At 42.4% G+C, this 21,358-nt stretch overlaps 1 protein-coding gene across 4 annotated transcripts; it reads left to right on the top strand.

Annotated features, from left to right (window-relative positions):
* Positions 1 to 902: 902 nt before the first annotated feature.
* XRCC2 (X-ray repair cross complementing 2) lies at positions 903 to 19,890 on the top strand. 4 transcript variants are annotated; one of them, XR_012774111.1, is made up of 5 exons: positions 903 to 1,063; positions 5,702 to 5,783; positions 11,639 to 11,748; positions 15,296 to 15,451; positions 15,988 to 19,890. XR_012774111.1 is itself a non-coding variant. In XM_075492371.1 (4 exons), exons 1-4 carry the CDS (start codon positions 1,025 to 1,027, stop codon positions 12,802 to 12,804), a joined length of 234 nt encoding a protein of 77 aa, XP_075348486.1. In that variant the 5' UTR covers positions 903 to 1,024; the 3' UTR covers positions 12,805 to 15,239. The 4 variants fall into 4 exon arrangements, 3 of the variants coding, with proteins under 3 accessions (XP_075348486.1, XP_075348484.1, XP_075348483.1); XM_075492371.1 differs by lacking the exons at positions 15,296 to 15,451; positions 15,988 to 19,890 and adding an exon at positions 12,802 to 15,239; XM_075492369.1 differs by lacking the exons at positions 15,296 to 15,451; positions 15,988 to 19,890 and adding an exon at positions 11,963 to 12,039.
* The last annotated feature ends 1,468 nt before the right edge of the window (positions 19,891 to 21,358 follow it).

Raw genomic sequence — 21,358 nt, 5'->3', positions numbered from 1 at the left:
AAAGCCACTGCCTTGCATCTGAAGTTAGATTTGTTTGATTTGTGGTGTATTCAGGACCAAGGTAGGAGAAACTCTTTTTATATAGACAAACATGATTTCTTTGAAGAAACAAAGAACTCCACCACCAGTTTCTTCTCCTAACTGTAAGAACGTGCAGTATCGCCAATAACCTTGCTAAACCCAAAGGGATGGTATCATTACTGCTCTTTGATATGCAGATACGGGGAGTTGCTATTCTTATCCTACTGTTTTTGCATTTAGCCTATGGAAAACACAAACAGGTTCTCCACGTTCTCCAGTGCTCGTCTCTCTTGCTGCCTCAGGTTGCACAACTGCAGCGGATGGGCCGTGGTCCTCAGGAGGAGCAGGTGCTGCTGCTGGCCATGGGCATACAGCCGCCTACACCGGGGACTCGCCGAGCAGTCAGCTCCTGCCCTGGAGCATCGCGCACCACACGAGCCCAGTTCACTCAAGGCACATATTTAAAATATTCCAGACCCCTTTTAATCTAAGCTATAATTGATAGCTGGCTTTTGCAAAGAGCAATTTCGCAGGCGTCAAGAGTTTAATTGCGGCCGTGCAGATGAGCTTCCCTTGAGTCACATCTACCCCAGTGTCACAGACGAGCGTCCCTTGAGTCATACCATCCCAGCCACCTACTCCCATTTCATCAGGAGTGGGGGAAAAAACCACAAACCTATAAAGACACAGGTCCTTTAAACAAAACATAAATAAACACCCGCCTCCCTGCAGTGACAGGTCCCTCGGGAATCCCAAACAGCACTGGGCCGGCGGGCACGACACGAGCCCGAGGCGGGACTCGAACACGCGAACTACCAGCACATGGCCTCCACCCCACCCTCCCGGGAGGCTGAACCACGCATGCGCAGAGCCGCCGGCCGGCCGAGTGGGCTTCGCTCGGGGCCGCAGGCGCTAGGGCGGGGGAAGCCGGCGGGCAGCGCGCTTGCGCAGTAATCGCTGCCGGCCTGGAGTGGGAGCTGCGGCCCCCTCCCCCAGCCGCGCCATGGCCGACGCATTCCGGAGGGCGGAGTCGGGCACTCAGGTGAGGCGCTGCCCTCGCCCCCGCCCCGGGTTCCCCTCAGCCGCGGGGCTCCGCTTTCCTGCGGCGGCCATGCCCGGGTGGTCGGGGAGGGTGAGGCGAGGCGGGGCCGCAGCCCGGGGAAGGGGAAGCGCTGGGCGCTCCCCCTCCGCCCGCCCCGAGGCGGCGGGGGGGGGGGGGCGGAAGGGGAGCGCCCGGCGACCGCAGCGGCTGCCGCCGAAGGGGCGGTGTGTGAGGGAAGGAGGCGGGGAGCCGCGCTGCAGAGCCGCGCCCTCCCGCCTCCGCCGCCCTTCCCCCTCCCGTCTGCCGCCGCCGCCTCCCCTGGGTGAGGGGGGAGCGGGGCCCCCGTCAGCCCGGCCCTGCCCAGCTCGGGGCCGGTGCGGGAAGGCACCCCCGGGGGTGCGCCTGAGGGGAGCTGCGGGAGCGGCCGGAGGCGCCCCGGGGTGTTCAGTCAGTCGCCGGTGAAACGCTTCGGCAGCCGACTTCAGCCAGGAGAAGGGGAGCGCGGGTGCCCGTCCTGCCTTTGTGTCCCCGGCTGCGGCTCTGGGACTCGGGCTGAATGCCTGCTATGGCGCTTCCTTGCAGCACGGGGGGGGTGGGGGGTGTTATTCAGGTGTTTCAGTAATTTCTTTATAAATGTTTTCTTCGCGCTCTCCCTCCCAAACGTTGGAGTGGACGCGGTAAGGAAGAAGAGCTGTGAGGAAGTTTTAAATAAACAGTATGGAAGGTGGAATTGCTTTCCTGTTCTTCGGAGGAAAGGGGTTTGAGTTTTGGGGTTTTGTTGGTTGTTCTTTTTTCTCTGCTGGATGGTTTATTAGTGACTTCAACTTGGAATTGGCAAGTTAATTACTTGGAGATTTGTGTGTTACTGTATCAGAATATGCTGAGTAGTGTGCATAAAAGCATAGAAACGTGATAATATTTATTTCTTGTTAAAGCTCCATGTTTTTTCTGTGGGACTTGAGTTCTTAAGCCCTTTTGACAATTTAAAAGAAAAAATAGTAACAGCTGTCCATTATCAGCAAATACACACAAATTAAGGACACGAGTTGTGCTCTGTGTCCAAGTGGGTACATGCATTTATTTGTTCACGAGTGGTGCCAACAGGGAGCGCGCATGGCAGCAGCTGCCTGCGTTGGAATGGATAACCAAACCTGAACGAGGGAGGACTTGATAACCAATGGGTTAAAAAAGGTTAATGTATAAGTACATCATCCAGAAAAAATGGTAAAAGCCCTTGAAACAGAAAATGCTGCATTTAAAATAATACTTCCTCAAATAGCCTCATGCGTAAGATCAGATTTTAGTGAGGGTTATAGTGAGACCGCAGTGTTGTACTCTTATTATTGCATATAATTAATACAACAAATTAGAACTTCTCGCAAAACACCTTTGGTATATCACAATAAAATAAAGGATAAATTGCTTGCATATGTCTTCGTCCCCAAAGTTTACAAAAGCTCAGAGTGGTTGTAGTGGTTGAAAATTAAATTTTGTCTCGTACTCGAGATAGGTTTGTATTTGTAAATAGCCTGTAGGTTAGCTCACAGCCTCTAACAGAGCTGGAGTATTTAATTTGAATTTCTTTAACATTTTAATGAAGTAATATCTCATTCCTGACAAGACCTACGTGTATGCTTGCATTTATGCGTAGCTTCGTTGAAACCAATATAGTATAAGCATATAATGTATTAGTCAGTGGGACTGTCTGTATGCATATTACTTTATTAAAAAGATGAAATTGATAAACTATAAAATAGTTGAAATATTTGAGTCCCACCAGCCTTGTCATTAATGAAATTTAACCCAACTGTTGCCTAACTCTTCCTGTATAGCTTGTTTTCTCCACGTAACTGCACGTATGTGCAGTTTCTTGCTAGTATAATTACACTTTTGAAGAACACCTAAGAGCCAAGACCTACCACTAGCAGGTTGCTAAAAGGTGTTTTTTGTGTAAAAGAAGATAAAAAGAGCATTATGAAAGAAGAAATGAGCATCTACAGTTAAATTATAGAATTTCAGGTCTCTAATATGTGATTTGAAATTGTTTTGGCGGGTTTTTTTTCCAAGCTCTTCCCACTCAAAGGCTCTCTTCAGTGGTTCTGTGCTCCTGTGTTCTGTACGCTGTCCATGACAAAGCTTGGGATGCCTGACGCCCACCATCCAGATCACCCTTTAAATGCTGTAGATTCCCCCCCCCCCCCCATTTTACAGAAGAAAATGGGGGAAGGCGAAATGGAAATGCCTCCCCTGGACCAGAGCCAAGGTGGCTTTTGCCATTTTGGAAAAACCCATCTTGTCCCCATCTTTAATGTCAGCAGAGGTGAGGGATGCCTGTCTAGTGTCTCATCTCAGCTTTGCTGCCATCACTTCTGCTGTAGTGTGGACAAACCTTTGTTAGCTTTGAAGGAAAATTGTTAGCTGTTTCTGCCAGGAACCCCGTTGCTCCCAGCGTGACACTAATGAGGCAAGTGCCTTTGGAGATTCTGCTTCAGAACTCGGAAGTAAATACAAGTTTGATAAAAACACAGGTGTGCTATCATCAGTGAATTATCATAAATTACCTACATGAGCAGTGCTCAGAGTAAGCACCTGTAGTTATTTAAAATAAATACATAAACTTGTCATTTAAATAACTGCAGATTCATATTTAAACGATAGTGATCAATCTACCATGTATTTCCAAAGCTCTAGCAGTAAGCTTAAAGAGGTGATAGTCTAAGAGATGGGGGCTCATCGTTTCCAGAAGAAATAAACTGCAGAGGATGTATTCATTAATGTGCAAATAAATTTGGGAACGGGAGGCTGCAGAAATGTGTTTAGACGAGCAATAGTTGTGACTCCCGGCCCCAGCAGCACCCATAATCAAGCCCCTATGATCGCTGAGTGCCAGAGTGGTGCTTCCCTTGCTAAGAAATGAAGAGTGTCAGACAGCAGCAGCCTGTAGTGGTTTTCCTGTTTCTCTCGACTTCCGCAGCCGGACGAGGGCGTGAGAGATTCCAGGCCCTTCTGCGTGGCAGGTGCAGCCTCTCCTCACCAGGGGCCAGCGCCAGGCGCAGGCAGCCGCTTGCATGGGAGGGCTGCACGTGTAGGGTCTGCGATGGCCCTCTTGGTAGTTGCAAGCTCCTGGTTTATGTGCCCCGAGATACATTCCTGTATTCTTGTGTATGTATGTCCATCTGGATTTTTGCTTTGTCCAGGTCTCAGAACCCTACTGGTTCCCAAAATATTCAGGAGTTCACCGCGTGAGTGTTTTCTGTGCTGCACAAATGTGTGAAACATAATGGGAGGATCTGCAGATCCAGAGCAAGGTCGAGTCAAGTGTTTTTATGGCCCTTCGGTGGCCGTGTCAGAAAACTCTCCTGAATACGTGTGAACAGGCAAACAAAGGCAAACACATTGACATTTCGTTAATGGAAGGGAATGTTAAAATGTCAATGAAAATGTCACGCTTAGATTCCCATCGTGACCACTTGAAGTAAATTCAGGGCCATTTAATGGAGTTTTATTCTACTATTAAAGGCAAACACACACACCACTGTTTAAACAACTTTTAAGACAATTCAGAGCAAATGTTGCTCATTGATGTAGCAGGGAGGAAAGAAAGATAAGGCAGTGTGTGCTTAAAGGTTTGTGCTCACTGCTTATTTGGTGACTGGCTTTAAGGAGGATGGGATAAAACTGAAAGGGATTTGTTTTGTTTAAGTCTTTCGATGACAGCTGGGTGTCTTGGAGAGTGAAATATTTGCTACCAGTGTACCTGCTCTGGGAATGCTCCGAGCATCCTGATGGCGTCCTTTCCCGTGTGTGTTAATACGCCTAGGGAATAACAGCTCTAGCACTGGGTGAAATGTTCATTCTTGGTTTACGAATGTATGCCACAACTACAGCTAACACGTTACGTGAATACCTGTCTACTTGCTTTGCAAATACCTGTCAATTTAAGAAACTGTCCGTGAACTTTGGACTAATTTGTTTTACAATGGACTTGCTTTACTAGGGGCTTTGGAGGAACTTGCTTTACAAATTCGAGCTTGCTTTAGAAAGGTTCTTGCAGAGCCTTTTGATCTAATTACTTAATCCATACTATGTTTGAACAAGTAACTATGATATAATAGGACTGTAGTCCAGAAGAGTCCTATATAACTTTTCAGATGAAATGTACATGGTTTTACTTACAAATGCGTAGAGAGACTGACTCAGGAGACTAATGATGGGTAATGTTTTGCCTCTCAACCAGCAGTTTATTGTGGAGGTGATGGTTATTACAAATGATCTTCTTTCCCTTTGTTCTGTCAAATGGCAGCACTGCTGTATACCAGAGGGGATCCCTCTTATGAGTCTACCTGTGCAGCTTTTTTTTTTTCTTTTCTTTTTTTTAAGCTTTATTTCCCCTATTGTATATCCACTCCTTATTGCCATTGAATCTGTGTGCTAATTGTTTGTAAGGATGAAACCGTCTGTTGCTGTAGTCCAGAATACAGGTTTCCGTATGTATTTATGAAAACATTTTTAAAATCAAATTAATCTTTTGATAGGGCTGTCTTGGAAAACTCCCAGTTCTCGGAATCCTTTAAATTTGATTCCCCAGGTCCATTATTTTTAGTTAACAGCATGTCTCTTCTGTCTTTTCTTTAAAAGCTACTTGCACGACTTGAGGGCAGAAGTTCTCTGAAGAATCTTGAACCTTATCTGTTTGCTGAGGAAGGTTCTCCTGTTCATGGTAAAAATGTATCTTTATCCCATTTATGGAAAACTGTTGATGTAAAAGTATTCTCAGAGCAATATGACAGAGATAAACATACAAGTAGATCTTTTTGCCCTGGAGTCAGGATTTTAATTGTTGCTGTGGTTTTATGCAAACTAGATAAAATGAAATAATGCAAAGTCACCATTCCGAACATTATTAAATAGACTTTAAAATACCTACTTTATGGGTATCAAAACACAGGTGTAGGTGAGTAAATACCAAGCACGGTGGTCTGTTTCTAGTTTTACAGAAGTTTGTTCTACATTCTGTCATTTAACCTTTTTTTTTTAATCAGTCATGTAAGAAAACACCACAAAGTCATAACTGCAGAAATTTGCAAAGAACTCGAGGTTCAATAAATAGCAAAGAGTTCAGCGATATGGAGTGGTCTGGATCAGTTAGGAAAAGGGGCACAAGGAAACAGTATTTTTCAATAAAGCTAAGTCATCAAGCCATTCAGTCTTGGCCTGAAAAAGCCTGATTATAGGATGGAACTTTGGAAGCAATTCCATTATGAACAGAGGTACTAATCAGCTGAACAAGTTCGCGGACAATATTAGGATCAAATGGCTTATATAGACCTTTCTTGAATAAACGAGAATTTCAAACTGGAGAAATTGGGCTACCTCCTAGTGATGCCGGTACAACAAGTTTAAGGTAGATTCTTCTACCAGGCAGTTTTAAGATCAAGATTGGGTGTTTTAATGGAAGAAATTACTGAGCTAAATAGAAATTAGCACACTTAGTAATTCCTTGATTATTCAGGAAGTCAGACTGGTTTTCCAGATTGTGTGAAGTTTAATGGATATCACAATGGAAGAGACAACTCTAATTACACAAAACTAGAAATATATAGTAAAAAAGGAGTATGAATGGCAAACTGTAAGGATCATGCTGTGAGGCACTACAGTTGTTGAGTGTATGTATGAATGAATGGATTTCATATGAAAAATATGTGGCTGCAGTGGTTATCAACATACTTGTCTGCAATTTGAATTCCCACAAATTATAGAAGGTTCAGAAGAAATAGCAGAAAAAGCAATAAAAAGGATCAAGATAATTGGATGAGAGATGATGCTTAGTCTACAAATGCAGTCACTGTGAGGCTATTCGTGTATTATTTTGCAGCACTTGAGAATACATTAGGGGTTTAGCAATAGATGATTCATGTCCCTGAAAGTTTCAAATATGATATCACAGAGATAAAGGGCAGAGAAATACTGGTAAGCCAGTGCAAATGGAGCAGAGAAGATAATTTAAATACTCTCAATTCTGAACTGCTTTGTTACCCAGAAGAAGAATTAAGAACCAGTAGTGCAATTGGTATATGCTTCACAAGGCTCCTGAAGTCTTAACATTTTTTTTAAAAGATGAGATATATTTGTTTTGAAAAAATGCAGTAATAGAAAATGCTGATCTTTCAGTCTATTTTTTTAAATGAACTTTACACACAAGAAACAACAAATGTGTGAGACTAAACTGGCCATGTTCTGGTAGAACAGACTATAAGAAGCCTTCCTGGGGGTCAGTAATTGCACTTGCTGTCACAGTCCACAGCGTTACATAATTCCATTCATCAAATGATGAGCTTTGATCTAAAAGCTATATTAGGTCATTCATGTCTGTCCAAAGACTGTTCCAGAACCTCAGCTCTGAGATGGCTGGAAACCTTCTAAATTTGTCATTGGTTTCTCTGTGCCAACACAGTCGTCGAGCTTCTGATGCATTTCTATTTTTCTTCTGCTTTTAACAAATGGCATCAATTATTATCTGTATTGGTCATGCTTTTTGGCTGACATTAGTGAAGTTGCATAACCTATTAGTACAGATCTTTAGCTTTATATACATAAATGGACTTCACCTTTTATTACATTTTTGCTTTGTCTTTAATACCACAGTATTTATTGAGTACATGTGTTATTTTGATGTGTGTTCTCATTATTCAGTCTTAAATCCCTGTTGAAGACCTACCTCTCCATTTGTCATGAACTTGACTTTTAGTAGGTCACTGTGGAATACTGTAATACATTGCCCATGAAGTCTGTACTGAACAGCTCTTAATCTAAAATGGTATGATTAAAGCAATGCAAAGACCTAAATTATTCTTTTTTCCTGATGGTATTTGAAACAAACATACATATATATGAAGTTTCGTTAAACTATCCAAAGGTTACATCATCGTTAAGTGTTCATAACATGTATGTCAGAATACTATAAAATAGGACCAGCTAATATGGTTACTGCTGTGATATTCTAGTCACTGCTTCTAATTATGCATATTTAAGAACACATAAGCATATTAATTACATACCATTTAAGCTCTTCTGGAATGGAGCAAAAGTGACATGAGCTTTAAATAATCTTCCACTATTGCCAGTCATATTTCTCCTATGCCACTGGTATGAAGGTGTGGGTGTCAGTATAAAGCTCTGATGTTCAGCAACAGTAGGACACCCAACATTAACTTGGAATAAATATTAGACCTTTCTACTTTACTTCTGCACAGTATTGTAAATTACTAGTCCAGTAACTTCAAGGTATCTGATGATGTGAAACCCTGCAGAGCTATTGCTGAGTATTCTAATAGCCTGTTTATAACTGCAGCGTCAGAAAATAGTTTAACCAACATTTGCTACTGTAATGATTACAGACAAAACTTAAGGCTCTTCTCATTCAAAGATAACACTGAATTGATGACCAGGACTGAGCACAATGTTTCAGTTAAAAATATATTAGTGTTACATAAATATTTAAGTTTATGCAACATAATTTAGTTTGTCCTGTATGCCATTGCATAGCAGTGGACTCTTGTACTCTTTAGTTTGACTGTAGTGGGCCAGCTCAAGCTATCGTGAGCCAAGCAATGTGTTGGGTTACCCCTTAAAACGTACTTCTTGAATTTGTCAGTGCTGAATTTCATATGAAACCATTCCGGTCATCCATCTTGATCTGTTAAATCTTCACAGTCTTAAGTCTTTATTAACCCAATTAGTTTGTCTTCTACACGTTTTGCCAAGCTAATGGAACATTCATCTAATGCTGCTTTGATAGAACATTGGGCAACACCAATTCTAACAGGAAAATTTCCCATTAGCTTTCTTCTGTGTTAAACTGTCTGTTCCTACTCTGCCTCTCAGACTGTTTCCATCCCATAACAGTATCTCTTTACTAATCCTCCTTTTGAAGTATTTTGACATTAATGGATGATGCTCGTACTGATCACTAAGTTTCTTCCGTGACCTATTGTGAGGGTGTGAAAGGCTTCTTGAAAACGTTGCTGGCCGCACTTCCTCCTCTGCTGTGTCATGGTTTGTCCACCCTGATCCAGAAGGATGAATTTCCCCTCTTATCTTACTGTAACAGCCTGGTTGCTAATTTAATTTAACCCTACATTTATAGATGTTGCTATAAATGGCTTCTGTTTTGCACCCGTTCTTCTTGTGGGCAGCCTCTTTGATAATCGTGAAGGCACAGAAATCCCCTGCTCTCTTGAGGTTATCTTACAGTCCAAACTGTTACTCTTTTCAGAGCAACTTAAGTGCACTTTTTTGGACAAACTACAGCCCGGATGTGTATCTTGTTCAGCAACATTGAACAAGCTTTGAAGGGTGCTTAGCTATCTTGCTGTTGAAATTTATAAACCACCACCACAAAAACTCCTAAGAATGATTTTTCATTGAACTTCAAATTTGTACTTAAATAAATTTGTTAGTTCTGCCAGTAAAAGCTCATCCAATGTTATTCTGTGCATTACAGCTCCCTTATGTAAAGTTTTATAGGAGGTAACGCACAGGCATCCTGATAAAATGTCTTCAAATGGATAAAGTGAAGCATTTATTTCAATTTTTTTGAATGATTACCAAACAGTAACTCAGATTTGCCCACTGCTGCTTCTGAGCGGCCATATATTCTGAGCTGCTGTTTTTTTCTTAAACCAGTCATATTTTGCTGTAAAGGTAGGTGAAGCAACCTGTATTGCATAGCGGCCCAATTCAGCTATTGGGCTGGATTCAGAAATGCCAGTCAGGTTGGCAGAAGTCTTGTGCTGAAGCCAGTGGCAGAGAGAAGATACACTTTATTCCTTAACAAGAGGTGCCTTGCGCAATTGTTGTAAAATATTTCAATAGACTTGAAATATGAGGGAATGACCTACGTTTAAGAGGAATTCTTCCAAGCTGGTATCTTAACCAAACAGCGTGCGGTTATGTCACTGGCACAGTCTGTGTGACAGCAGAGCAGCTGCTGGCTGCAAGTGGCGGAGTTGGACATTGCGATCTCTGAACAGGAGAAAATGAAGATTTATGTCATAGGAAGTGTAGTCTTTCATCTCAAAAGTGGGGAGAGCCATTCAGAACAGATAAGGAAGGGTTTGGGAGGCACTCAAGCTTTTTAATAAATTTCAAAGTACCAGAAATTTGTCAAAATGGAATTGCAGTTGTGGAGCAGCACGGAATTTGATTGTGGAGAGGCAGGCAGTCTGAGTGTCACTGAAATGACAGGATGGTCACATCAGGTGTAAAATGCTTTCAGCGCTTGCAATGGGTAAAGTAAGAGCTTAGTTTCTTCCCCACCAGCCTCCGCCCCTCATCCTATGTTGCATCTTGACATTATACGCACTTATGAACAAGGACATCCTCTGGAAGTTGAGTAATGACTTGAAAAACCCTATTAACTCAGGCAGGCACAAACATGTTTAAGTAAAGTTGCAATTAATTCTCTATTCTTGCATCCCCCCCTATGAAAAGCTGTTATGCCATTTGCACTTGCCAAGGCCATAGAAATCTCTCACCTTCCTGCAGTTACAGTTGTGTGATTCTCCTTACTGCATGTCTTTACCCATCTGCCTAAAGTCCACAATGTCATAAATAAATGATCCGGTTTCCTAAATTAGAAATTTATAAAGAGCAGCTAATAAATTAACTTTCTTTGGAGTCTTGCTCTGATATAAGACACAAGACGACTTTGGAAAAGACTTTAGAGTATCTTGCATTCACATCCAACAAAAGAACTGGTTGCCTAGAAAAGCATAATGCTTTTTTTAATCAACATTTTAAATTTCTGTGGTATGTATTTTATTGACCTACATGGATCAGGCAGTTAGGCTGAGTCCATTTATGAACAGAGGTCCTTCGCCTCAGACAGTAGAGTCGTTGCCTGGAGTTCAAGGAATCTGAGTCCCCCTTGTCAAAAGAAGCCATTTCATATTATGATTACCACAGAAGAATATAAGTGCTAAATAAATAATACTGGCGTTCTTTTTACCCATCACAGATTCCTGTTGGTATCTTGTGACACGCGCAGCTACTGAACAAGCATACAGCAGACATGAAATGCTGAATGACAGTTCGTGCTAGAAAAATAGGTGTGCCAACGTGATTTGGACCTCCAGTACATCAACTTTTTTTTTTGTTTTGCTTGTCCTCTACTTTATTTCTTTCTTAATTTTGTGCACATAGTGTAAATAGATGGTTTCTTAGCCACTTTTGTGTAGCAGCTTCCTTTTCAGCCTTCATCTGCCTGTAATGGTAAATGACCAGTTGCCAACCTTTTCTTGATATCGGTATCCTAGATGCTGTTGGCGGGGGGGGGGGGGGGGGGGGGGGGGGTCAACTGTTGTTCCCAGTTGATTTTCTTCACTTCAGAAGCCTTTCTTGAAAATTGAAATTTTTCTTGGTAGATGCTAATCAGGATTTAAACAATTTCATAAATATCAAACTTTAAAAAATGCATTTTCCAATTAGTGGAATAGTGAATATTGGTTCAGTAAACACTGAAAACTGAGCTGTAAATTCTCTTACCTGACAGCTTGCTGCTTTGTTTTCGAACAGGAGATGTCATTGAATTCCATGGTCCAGAAGGAACAGGAAAAACAGAAATGCTTTATCACCTAATAGCCCGCTGCATCATTCCAAAATCGGGAGGAGGACTGGAAGTAGAAGTCATGTTCATTGATACAGACTACCATTTTGACATGCTTCGTCTAGTTACCGTTCTTGAGCACAGATTGGCACAAAAGACGGAAGAGATGATAAAGCAGTGCCTGGGAAGGCTTTTTCTTGTGAACTGCAGTAGTAGCACTCAGTTACTCCTCACTCTCTACTCTTTAGAAAACGTGTTTTGCACTCACCCCTCTCTCTGCCTTTTGATTTTAGATAGCGTATCAGCGTTTTATTGGATAGACAGAAGCAATGGAGGGGAGAGTCTTAACTTGCAGGAGATGAATCTGAAGAAATGTGCTAACTTTCTTGAAAAGCTTGTGCAAGAGCATCACTTAGCCCTCTTTGCAACAACACAAACACTTATGCAGAAATCAACAAACTCTGCAGAAAACTTTTTTCCTTTAAAACTTCAACATGAAACTGATACAGACTATAGACCTTATCTTTGTAAATCATGGCAACAAATGGTAACCCACAGGATATTTTTCTCTAAGCAATGTAATTCTGGCAACAGCAAAGGTTTTACAGTCATTTCTTGCCACCTCAAAAGAAACCATGTAGTAAAACGTTCATTTAGTGTTGCAGAATGTGGAGTTCAGTTTTAACTTGTTTGTTTTTCAAATGTGTAGCAAATCCTGATTAGTCCTGATTAGGTCTAAGTAGTTTTTAGTACCTTTTAAACTCGTAGTTGTTGCTGAATGAGTAAGAATTTTTGTCACGATTTTCTTAAAATTTAGTGAAGGTTAAATTTTTATATTACTGTAGACGTTCAGTCCAAACTGGCAAGAAATGTTGAAATTACTTGCTTGTGCTTAATGCATAAAGAGATTAAATAAAGAAAATTATAACCAAAGTCATTTTAAACTCCTAGTATCCTTCAGTAATCTAACTATGTGATATGCGGCCGAATGCACTGACTTCATTTCTGGGTCTTACTGCTTTCCACTCCTCCTCTTCCAAGCTACAGAAATAGGAGCCTAGTTGTCCGTGGGGGAGACTGCAAAAAGGCGAGTGTTTGCCCTTTATAAATATTGGTCTTGGTTTATTCCCAGTAGCCTAGGGCATATGAAATGCATTCATGACTTTGCCTGAAGAGGAGGATTCATTTTCACAGCCTGTTAAATAGTGGTAATCCTGACCATGCTTCTCCAGGCTCACAGCCTCTTTGTTTACGTTAGCATGTGCTTGGAGAAGCAAGGAGCGCAGGTGTTTTGACCCTTACAAACATCTGGGTTTGAAGAATCTACAGCTATCGCAGAAATGGAGGCCTGATTTCCACAACTGAAGGAAAACTAAAGACTCAGCTCTGGGTACCTGTGAGTTTGTGCTGCACGCAGCAAACAGTTTAGTCTTTGAAAATAATGAAGTGTGGGTTATGGGTTGGTTTGGGTGTGGGGGGTTGGTTTTTTGTTGTTTGTTTTTTTTTTTTTTTAAGATGTATGAACAGACATAATTTTTTTTTTCTCTGCCCTGCCTTATTATTCCCGCCCACTTCTTTCCCTTCCCCCACTCTCTAAGAAATCCAGGAATGCCATGCCTCTGGTCTTTACTAATATGTATTTGCCACATGTAGAACATTTGTGTGCAGGATTTGGCATGCAACATGTTGCAATTCTGGCAAAGAAGATTCAGAACTTATGGGAAATGCCCTACAGTTCTGGCAAAGAATACCATATTATTTATTAACCTAGAGTGCCCTTTGAAAGCTTCAAAGTGCTTTACAAGAAAGAAAATTGCACACAGTACATTATTTAATACAAAAACTTATATTAGCTTACAAATTTAAATTACTCAAACAAGGGGAAAATATTTCTCACAGCAATATTCGTTCAGTCATGTTGCACAGCATGTTTTATAGTCTAGATTGAACAGATTATTACCAAAAATGCATATTAAGAAGAAGTATCTAGCACAGTATCTTTTTGAGGAAGATGCCTAAAAAACTCTATTGTGAGACACTTACCTTTTAATTTCTTGACTTCTGAAGCCAGCTTTTTCAAGCTGAATGTGTATCTGGATTCCCAGCTGTGTATAGTTCAGCGTGCGTTCCCAGACTTCTTTATATAGAGCTAGGAGTGTATATCTATACTGTTGTTTATAAAATTTGGCATTTCTGTGATTTGGCTGGAGTTTTCCAAAGACGATGAGTGTCCTACCTCTAACAGCAGCCAGTACCAAAGGTTTTGGGAGGAGTGTGAGAATAATCAGTTTTCACTGGCACAGCCTCTCCCAGCATGGGGCTTGGGAGCTCCTGACCAGAGCCTGCGGTCAGACCAGTGTTTGATGGCCGTTGATCAGACCTATCTGCTGTGAATTCATCCAATCCACTTTTAACTTACCCTCTTGGGTTCCACCATGTCTTTTCACAATTAGTTCAGTTTAATTATTCTTTCTGTGGGAAAACTTCCTTTTTTTTTCCCCCTCTCATTTTAAACCTGCCATCTGATCACTTCTTCACACTGTCAGTTCTTTTACTGTGAGACATGAGTGAACTGTGCCTTTTCAACATCTCCGCAGAGGTGATGATTTTATAGACTGTCATTTCATTTCTGCTTTCTCTTCCATCAACACCAATATTTATTTTATTTCAGAACTTGCATGAGTACCCAAATACATGACAAACATACAACTTAACCATTCAGCCTAGACTGGCCCCAAGTTAGATGGTTTAACATGAGTACACACTTCCACTGGGAATTATGATAAAGGACGTACTTGCATTTTTTTGTAAAAACCTGGGAAGATTCAAGTAGAGCTACAGGACTTTTAAATGTGAAAATTACAAGACTGCATAATTTCTACTACAAAAAAAAACACAATCCCCTTTTCCAGCAGAGAATACAGCTCCACTGAAGATTAACTGCTTCATAAAATCATACTTGCTAAAAAATATGTTTGAGAAAAAACAATGGAAATGTTCTGGCATTCCCGTCTGGAAAAAAAAGCTTTTACATTATTCACAATGTAGTTTATATTTTGCATTGTACTATAAAATAAATGCCTAAATTGAAACAAAGCCAAAGTTCTAATTGATCAAAAAGAGCACCTCAGGAAATTTTGAAATTTCTCAGTTTTATTTTTACTTTGAATGCAGACAGATTTTTTTAATTCTCTGGTAATTGTAATATTCATGCTCTGCACATTTGTTTTAGATCTATAGCAAGCCTAGCTTTCAGAGATGCTGAGCATCTGCATAGCCCTGTAAGGTTGCAGGAGGGATAGGCAGTATGCAGTCTGGGAGTGCACTGACCTTATCCTCTGCCAAAATTACGCCATTTGGAAAAATGAACCTTTAGGATACAAGTCTAAGAAAGATGCAGTCATAAAGAACCTGGGAAGCAGCAATTTTGTTTGTACCTTAATTAACTGTGGGTATTAAAAAAGGTTTTTACCACTTTTTTAATGGAGAATTTTCTCCATTAAAACTATGTAGCAATCGTAGTTAGTGGAGAATGCAGTTTCTCCTCATGAGCCAGGAACAGTATATGAAATGTAGCATTATATTTAGTATATAATATTAAACCCAAAGTCTCCACTTTCACCTAGACCTAAGCTACTGCCCAGTCTCCAGCTCACTGTCTAACCTGGAGCGACCTGTGCTGCTGCAGCTCAGTCTCCCAGGGAGGAAGCACGTTTTGGGGTAGCAGGTCTATGCCGCTGGAAATCGGCCCTGTAAAGGTAAGTGCCACCGCATATCATTAAGTATGAGGATAGAGTGCATGTATTCCTAAACTCTAATTTATCCAAGTATTTCTTAGAAAGGAAAATCCTTTCATGCCAGTGTTATTGTTCTTCAGCTCAGTGTTGCATTATTAAGGCTTTTGTAGGCACAGGAACTTTTTACATTCCTTGCAATTTTTGTTTGTTGCTTCCTATGCAACATCGAATTAAAGCAGCAAGCTTGAAATAAAGAGAAACTAGTTCAGCCTTTTTTCCCCATCCTTTTTATAATGAGAGAACTTTTTAGCAAAACCAAATGAAGGTATTTTGCAGGTTTTATATTTATTTTTAAATAAACCGGTATTTCTATGGACATCTGGAAAGAAAATGTCATTTTTTTATACTCGGCAAAAAGGTTTTTTTATTCCTAGACTTTTTAATAGAGCAAATAAAATACAAATAACAGTTTGCTTGGTTTAAGTTTCTACTTGCACATAAAATTCAAGTTTCCTTTTTCTTACATAACTGATGCTAGCCACTTAATTTTCCATAGAGTTTGGAAGTGCCAGAAGAGAAAGGTTCTCATGTGGAAACAGACCTGCAGGTGTATTTTTCCTGGAGACTAATGGACAAAGGCAGAAGGCAATACCGTTTTGATGGCTGCTGGACATAAGGCTTGGACTATGGCCTGGAGAGGAACCTGACATTTTAGTTATTTTCTGTGGCTGCTCTAATAATTGTCTCTCGAACCTCTTTATTCCAATGTATTTTTGATATGCAAATATCATAGTGGGCAATGGGCAACATCATTTCGTGATCAGCAAGCCTTATGCCAAACTTCATACCCACCTCAGGAGAAAGCCATGCCACGCCACCAAACCCGAGCTTGTGTAGGAAGTTGCAGTGAATACTCACCTGTGTAAAAGCTCCAGACAGTTTTAATGTTTCCAGCAACTACAGAATAGCATAAGACTTGCCATTTTGTAAAGAAGGGAAAATGCCGGAAGAGCTTGGAAGCTTTTGGCAGTGGATAAAACTTTCAGACAGGGAAAGGAGCATCAGTACAATGCATCTGCATGATCTGGGTAGAAAGCTCTGATGCCCTGCAGCAGTCTCTGAAATTAGAGGTCTGGCCATCCCTGTGCCTGAAAGAAGACAGCAGAGTGGCACTGAGCTGTGAATAACGTGTAGTACGACAAAAGGATTCTTGAACTGTTAACATGTCTAGCATGGTAATGCTTTCAAATATAAAGTTGGCCATAGTTGACCTGCGGGTTCTTCCCACCAAGGGATGAAACTGGTGATGCATTCCACTATGTAGATGCTGTATAGCTTATTTATAATGAAGATATAAAACCCTGCTCCTCTGGACCCAAGAGGAATTAAATGTAAAAACAGAATCCTTTTTTTATGTTTTGTTTTGGGTTTTTTTTTTCCTCCAGCTCTAGGCGCCTTCCCAACAGTCAGCACTTAGCTCCAAAAGCACTCTCACAGCTTTCTGTGTCAGGACCAATGCTTTACTGGAAGTGGATAGTTTTCTCCTTTGCTGAGAGTTTATGTATACACTCTTTATTACCAGCACAGACTGGGATACCCGAATATGAAAGATTGAAGCCATGTGTAACTGGTAAATAGCTTTGGAGACTCCATTCTGTTTGCAACCAGGAGTAATGTCACATTGGAGTAGATGATTTTGAAGAAATGTGGCTGTGACTTTCCTTGGGAAAAGTCTGGCAGTCTTCCCTCTTGCTTTCCCACACTGCTTTGCATCCTGCCCCAACCAACTGGTCGGTGTACCTGTGTGGGCCTCAGTGCTCAAGGATAGCAGTGACAAGATGTCACTGCCTTGCCAAATGCTGGTGAACAGCCATGTTCTGGATCTTGGCACTCTCATACTGCGGGAGTTGGCACAGCCACTGTAGTTTTTAATTTAAACCATTTGCCAGGCTTCTTTCTCATACATCTAGCTGGGCCTGTGCTAAAGACCTCCTAGCCCTGTGGGAGAGATGAAGGAGAAGAGATCTTGCTTTCCGAGTATAAGGACGACAAGATTTTTAGGCCATTGCTACAAAAAGAGGCCAAGCAAGGCCGTGAGGTTCCCGGCAGTGGCAGGTAAATGTCAAGGTCTCGAAGGTGGCTTGGCGAAGATCAAGGGACAGACTCTACATCACCCTTACCAAGTGTCCATATTATGAAGAGGTGGATAGGATTTTTGACTTAGGATATATGCATATTCTCACACTTTAGCATACTGCTGAGAGAGAAGACCATGCTATGGTGGTCTCTGAAGTGCATCTCAAAAGCTCTGCTCAAACTCCATCACTGATGGTTCTGTCTCCAGCCCAACATCTCCATGGACTCCCAGCCTCCTCCTCTGTAATATGAACAGCAGCACTGCAGAGATCAGTAAACATCATTGCATTTGCCTTTACTGGACGTAGTGATACTGTGTGCATTGGTAGATGGTGCTGGGCATTGTCATCTAGGGCAGGTTTGAGCCATGCTTTTCAACTTGAACAGTCTTCTGCATATCCAATATTATGCCAGTGGTCAGTGCAAATGCAATAGCAAGCCCACAGCCTTTGAGTGGCCAGACCGCCTACTGCAAACCCATCCTGTGGACTCAGTCAGCACTTCAGTAGTACCGTCTCTGAGCCACCAGCTGACCCCCAATCTCCTGTGCTGTGTGTTCACCAGGTTCAACGAAGAATCCAACTTGAAGTATTATCCCATAGTTGTGTAACAAATCTGTGCCATATTTGGACCATGCAATGAATGGGTTTAGAAAATCAGTGTATGTTAGTGGAGATCTTGTCAAAGCAGGTTCATTTCTGCTCAGTAAAATCTCAGGCAGTTTTAAAAACTCTGAAGCTGTGTTTGACTTGCAAAATAATAGCAGAGTTGTTCTAATCTGTTAAAGAACAATTGCAGCGGTAAGTAAACACGGCACCACATGGCACACCATGATTCACAAGGCACAAATAAGATTAGTCCCAGAGAGACCCACAGCTTGCTATAAAATGGCATTAGCAGCATCAAAAAAATTACCATCTTCCCAGGGAATATAAAGTGGGATTTTTAGGTACAGAAATTACTCTAGTGTGTCCCCAACATTGTAAGGCCAGGAGAATGTTCTCACTGCTTTGCATGGTGGCAGCTGGACTTGATGATCCTTATGGGTTGCTTCCAACTGGAGATACTGTATGATTCTATCACATCGGCCAAAACAGTTGTGCCGTTCCAGCCGCACAACATCAGTAGGTATTAGTCTAGTGAATACCAGCAGTATGTCACTTGCTGGTTCCCCTCAGCCTTCCTCAAAAAGCAGCATGCCTTTTCTATTTTCATTCACGGACAGGGACGTGTCCTCCGATGAATGTATTGGCTGTAGCGGTGCAGTGTGATGACATTTCCTAAGTGGACCTCACAGGTTCCGTACACAGTTAATCTGAAGGCTGATCACATACTGCCTCACTGACGTGAAACGCGATACAGTGGAGGAACAACCCAGCTGGTCTCAGGCACCTAATACCACCCCTGAAATGATGGAGGTTTCTTCTACTTGAGGTTCAAAATGCATGGAAGGGCAGCTGGGAAAGAGTTTCCAAGGTAGAGCCACGCCACAAGCAGGAAGAGGCTTTGGGGTATAAAAATGTGAAGTGTATTATATAAAAATTGTCTGTGATGAAGCTGAATGATGAATAAGAGCTTATGAATTTCTCATCCAACAAGGCTATCAGCTTGCCCAGCAAAACCATGCAGAAACCGGGTGGTAACTACTGCCCAGGTTGAGTAGGGAAGTGCGAGGGGAAGGGGCAGAGAAGAGGGGAGGCTGTTTGGGGAACTCCTCGAGGCTTTACTAAAGCATAGGAAAGCTGTATGGTCATCAAAAGCTGGCAGGCAAAGGGCTCCGTTTCACTCAAGAGCCTGTAGAAAAATGCCCACAGCGGTGAGGAATGGCTTAGCTGGAAACAGCAAACAGACTCTGAAGTGGTCAGGAGTTTGCAGGAGCAGCCAGTGGCCACCATGAAGAGGAAGACCTGGCTGGAAAGGACGTACCACCAGAACTGCTGTTCTGCTCCTCTGAACTCTTCTGAGCTTGTCCTGGTGGGAACAGCAGATTGCCACTCGAAGCTCCTGTCACAGCTCCTTCCAGCTGGAGATGGGACACAGCTTAACCCCTTCTGGCAAGCAGGAGGCTGGTGGGAGGCCACCCTGTCCCCACGGCTGCTGAGCAGTCTTGCCCCACGGTGGGGAGCTTTTGCTTACAAGGTCATGCCTGAACTTTCCCTCATCCTTTATTTTAATGCCTTAACTTTGTGATTCTGCAGTGAGACTGCTGCCACTATTTGCACTTTGATTACCATATGTATCAGTGGCACTTTTCTGACAATAAAGTCACATTCTGTGAATTATACAGATGCTTGTATTTTCACCCGTCAGAAGTAAACGACACTATTACTAACATTTATGAATAACCTAAGCAAATGATATAGACCAGCTGTGTAGGCAGTGAAGCTACGGAAGTCAGTAGAGCCAGGTATTTGAATAGCCCATGCAGTTACAGGAAGGGGCCCAATGTCTTTAAAATCGGAGGCATTCAAAATATGATTATTCTGCAATCCTGTTCATGACAAACCTTGCAGGTTGACGCTACGCAACCCTTCCCATTGATTGATATGGCCTGCACGAGCGCTCTGAGCATATTAAGCCTGAAGTCCTTGGCTAAAGATTAAAACTTAAACATCCCTGTCCCTCAGAGCAGATGCACAAAAGTATTTCTAGCACAGTTACTGTTTTGTGGAAGTGTCCTGTGGGATGCCATAAGCATCCCAACAACTGGCTGAACTTTCTCCTTTGCTCCCGCAGGTGTGGTTAAATGAAAGAGCAGTCGGTGCCAGCTGGAGGCAGGCAGGGTTCAGCTGCGTGGAGCCTGGCAGGGAGTGCCCACGATCTGCTGCTCGGCCTCCCAAAGGCACCGCTGGCTGCTAAATGCTCAGCAAAGGTTTCATCTCCCACCACAGCAAGAGAGTAAGTGGGACCCCCCTGGACTCAGAAGGTAAATCCTAATGCGTCCCATTTTCACCCTGTTCACCACAGTAGCAAATCAGCCTTTCTCAGCGGTGGAAACAGGAATTTCTGACAGTTCTCAGGTCTTCGCTGGTTGCAGATCAACTCACACTGACATCAGTATACTCAACTCAGTGACCAGCATCACAGCCCAAAGGAATGTTTCACCCGGAGGAGTCTGCTGGGAGGTCCAGCAGGGTTCCTGGAGGGACGTTCCTCCTGGGACGGGGAGAGCAGGCTCGTCTCCTCTCTGGGGCACAATGCTCAAATGTGGTGGCAGGGACTCCTAACCACTGTCCCAGAGTACGGAAACCACCAAGTCAACCCCTTTCTCTCGTATTGATCAAATTCCTTAGCTCTACACATGGCTCTGCTCTGGTGGGATCACGTGCCCGTGTTTTGTGTTGAAGTCACTTTTGTTTTGTAAACTCAAGTGGTTTTGCTGCTCTGAGTGAAGGATAGAGGTTGTATATACCAGTTTCGGTGACATTTTACGCTACCCTAGCAGTACTGGCCATAACTGAATGTTAACGAGTCAGAGCAACATAACAGAGTGTCGAGATTCAAAACAGGCTTTTCTTTTTGTGTTTCTTTGGGTTTTATTGCCACTACTAATATCTCTTCCAGGAAACAAAATTTCCCAATACTTCCTTTTCTGGTAAGTCATGTAGTGTGTGTGGTATCCTACCCACAGGAGATGAGAGGTGAAAGGCAAGGAAGGGGCACAGTCTCTGGGTTTATTTTCTGGATCGAAGCCATACTCCAGTTTGGACTGCGCATTACACCACGGTGTTGTGGCACTCGTGGATTGATCAAAGATACCATGGGCAATGGGAGAAGTAGGAGGGAGTACTAGAAGACAGTGCAGGCGGAGCTACA

Source organism: Mycteria americana, chromosome 2 (genome assembly GCF_035582795.1).
Source record: "Mycteria americana isolate JAX WOST 10 ecotype Jacksonville Zoo and Gardens chromosome 2, USCA_MyAme_1.0, whole genome shotgun sequence".
In the NCBI taxonomy this organism is placed as follows: Eukaryota; Metazoa; Chordata; class Aves; order Ciconiiformes; family Ciconiidae; genus Mycteria; species Mycteria americana.
This window is presented reverse-complemented; position numbering and strand designations above follow the sequence as displayed.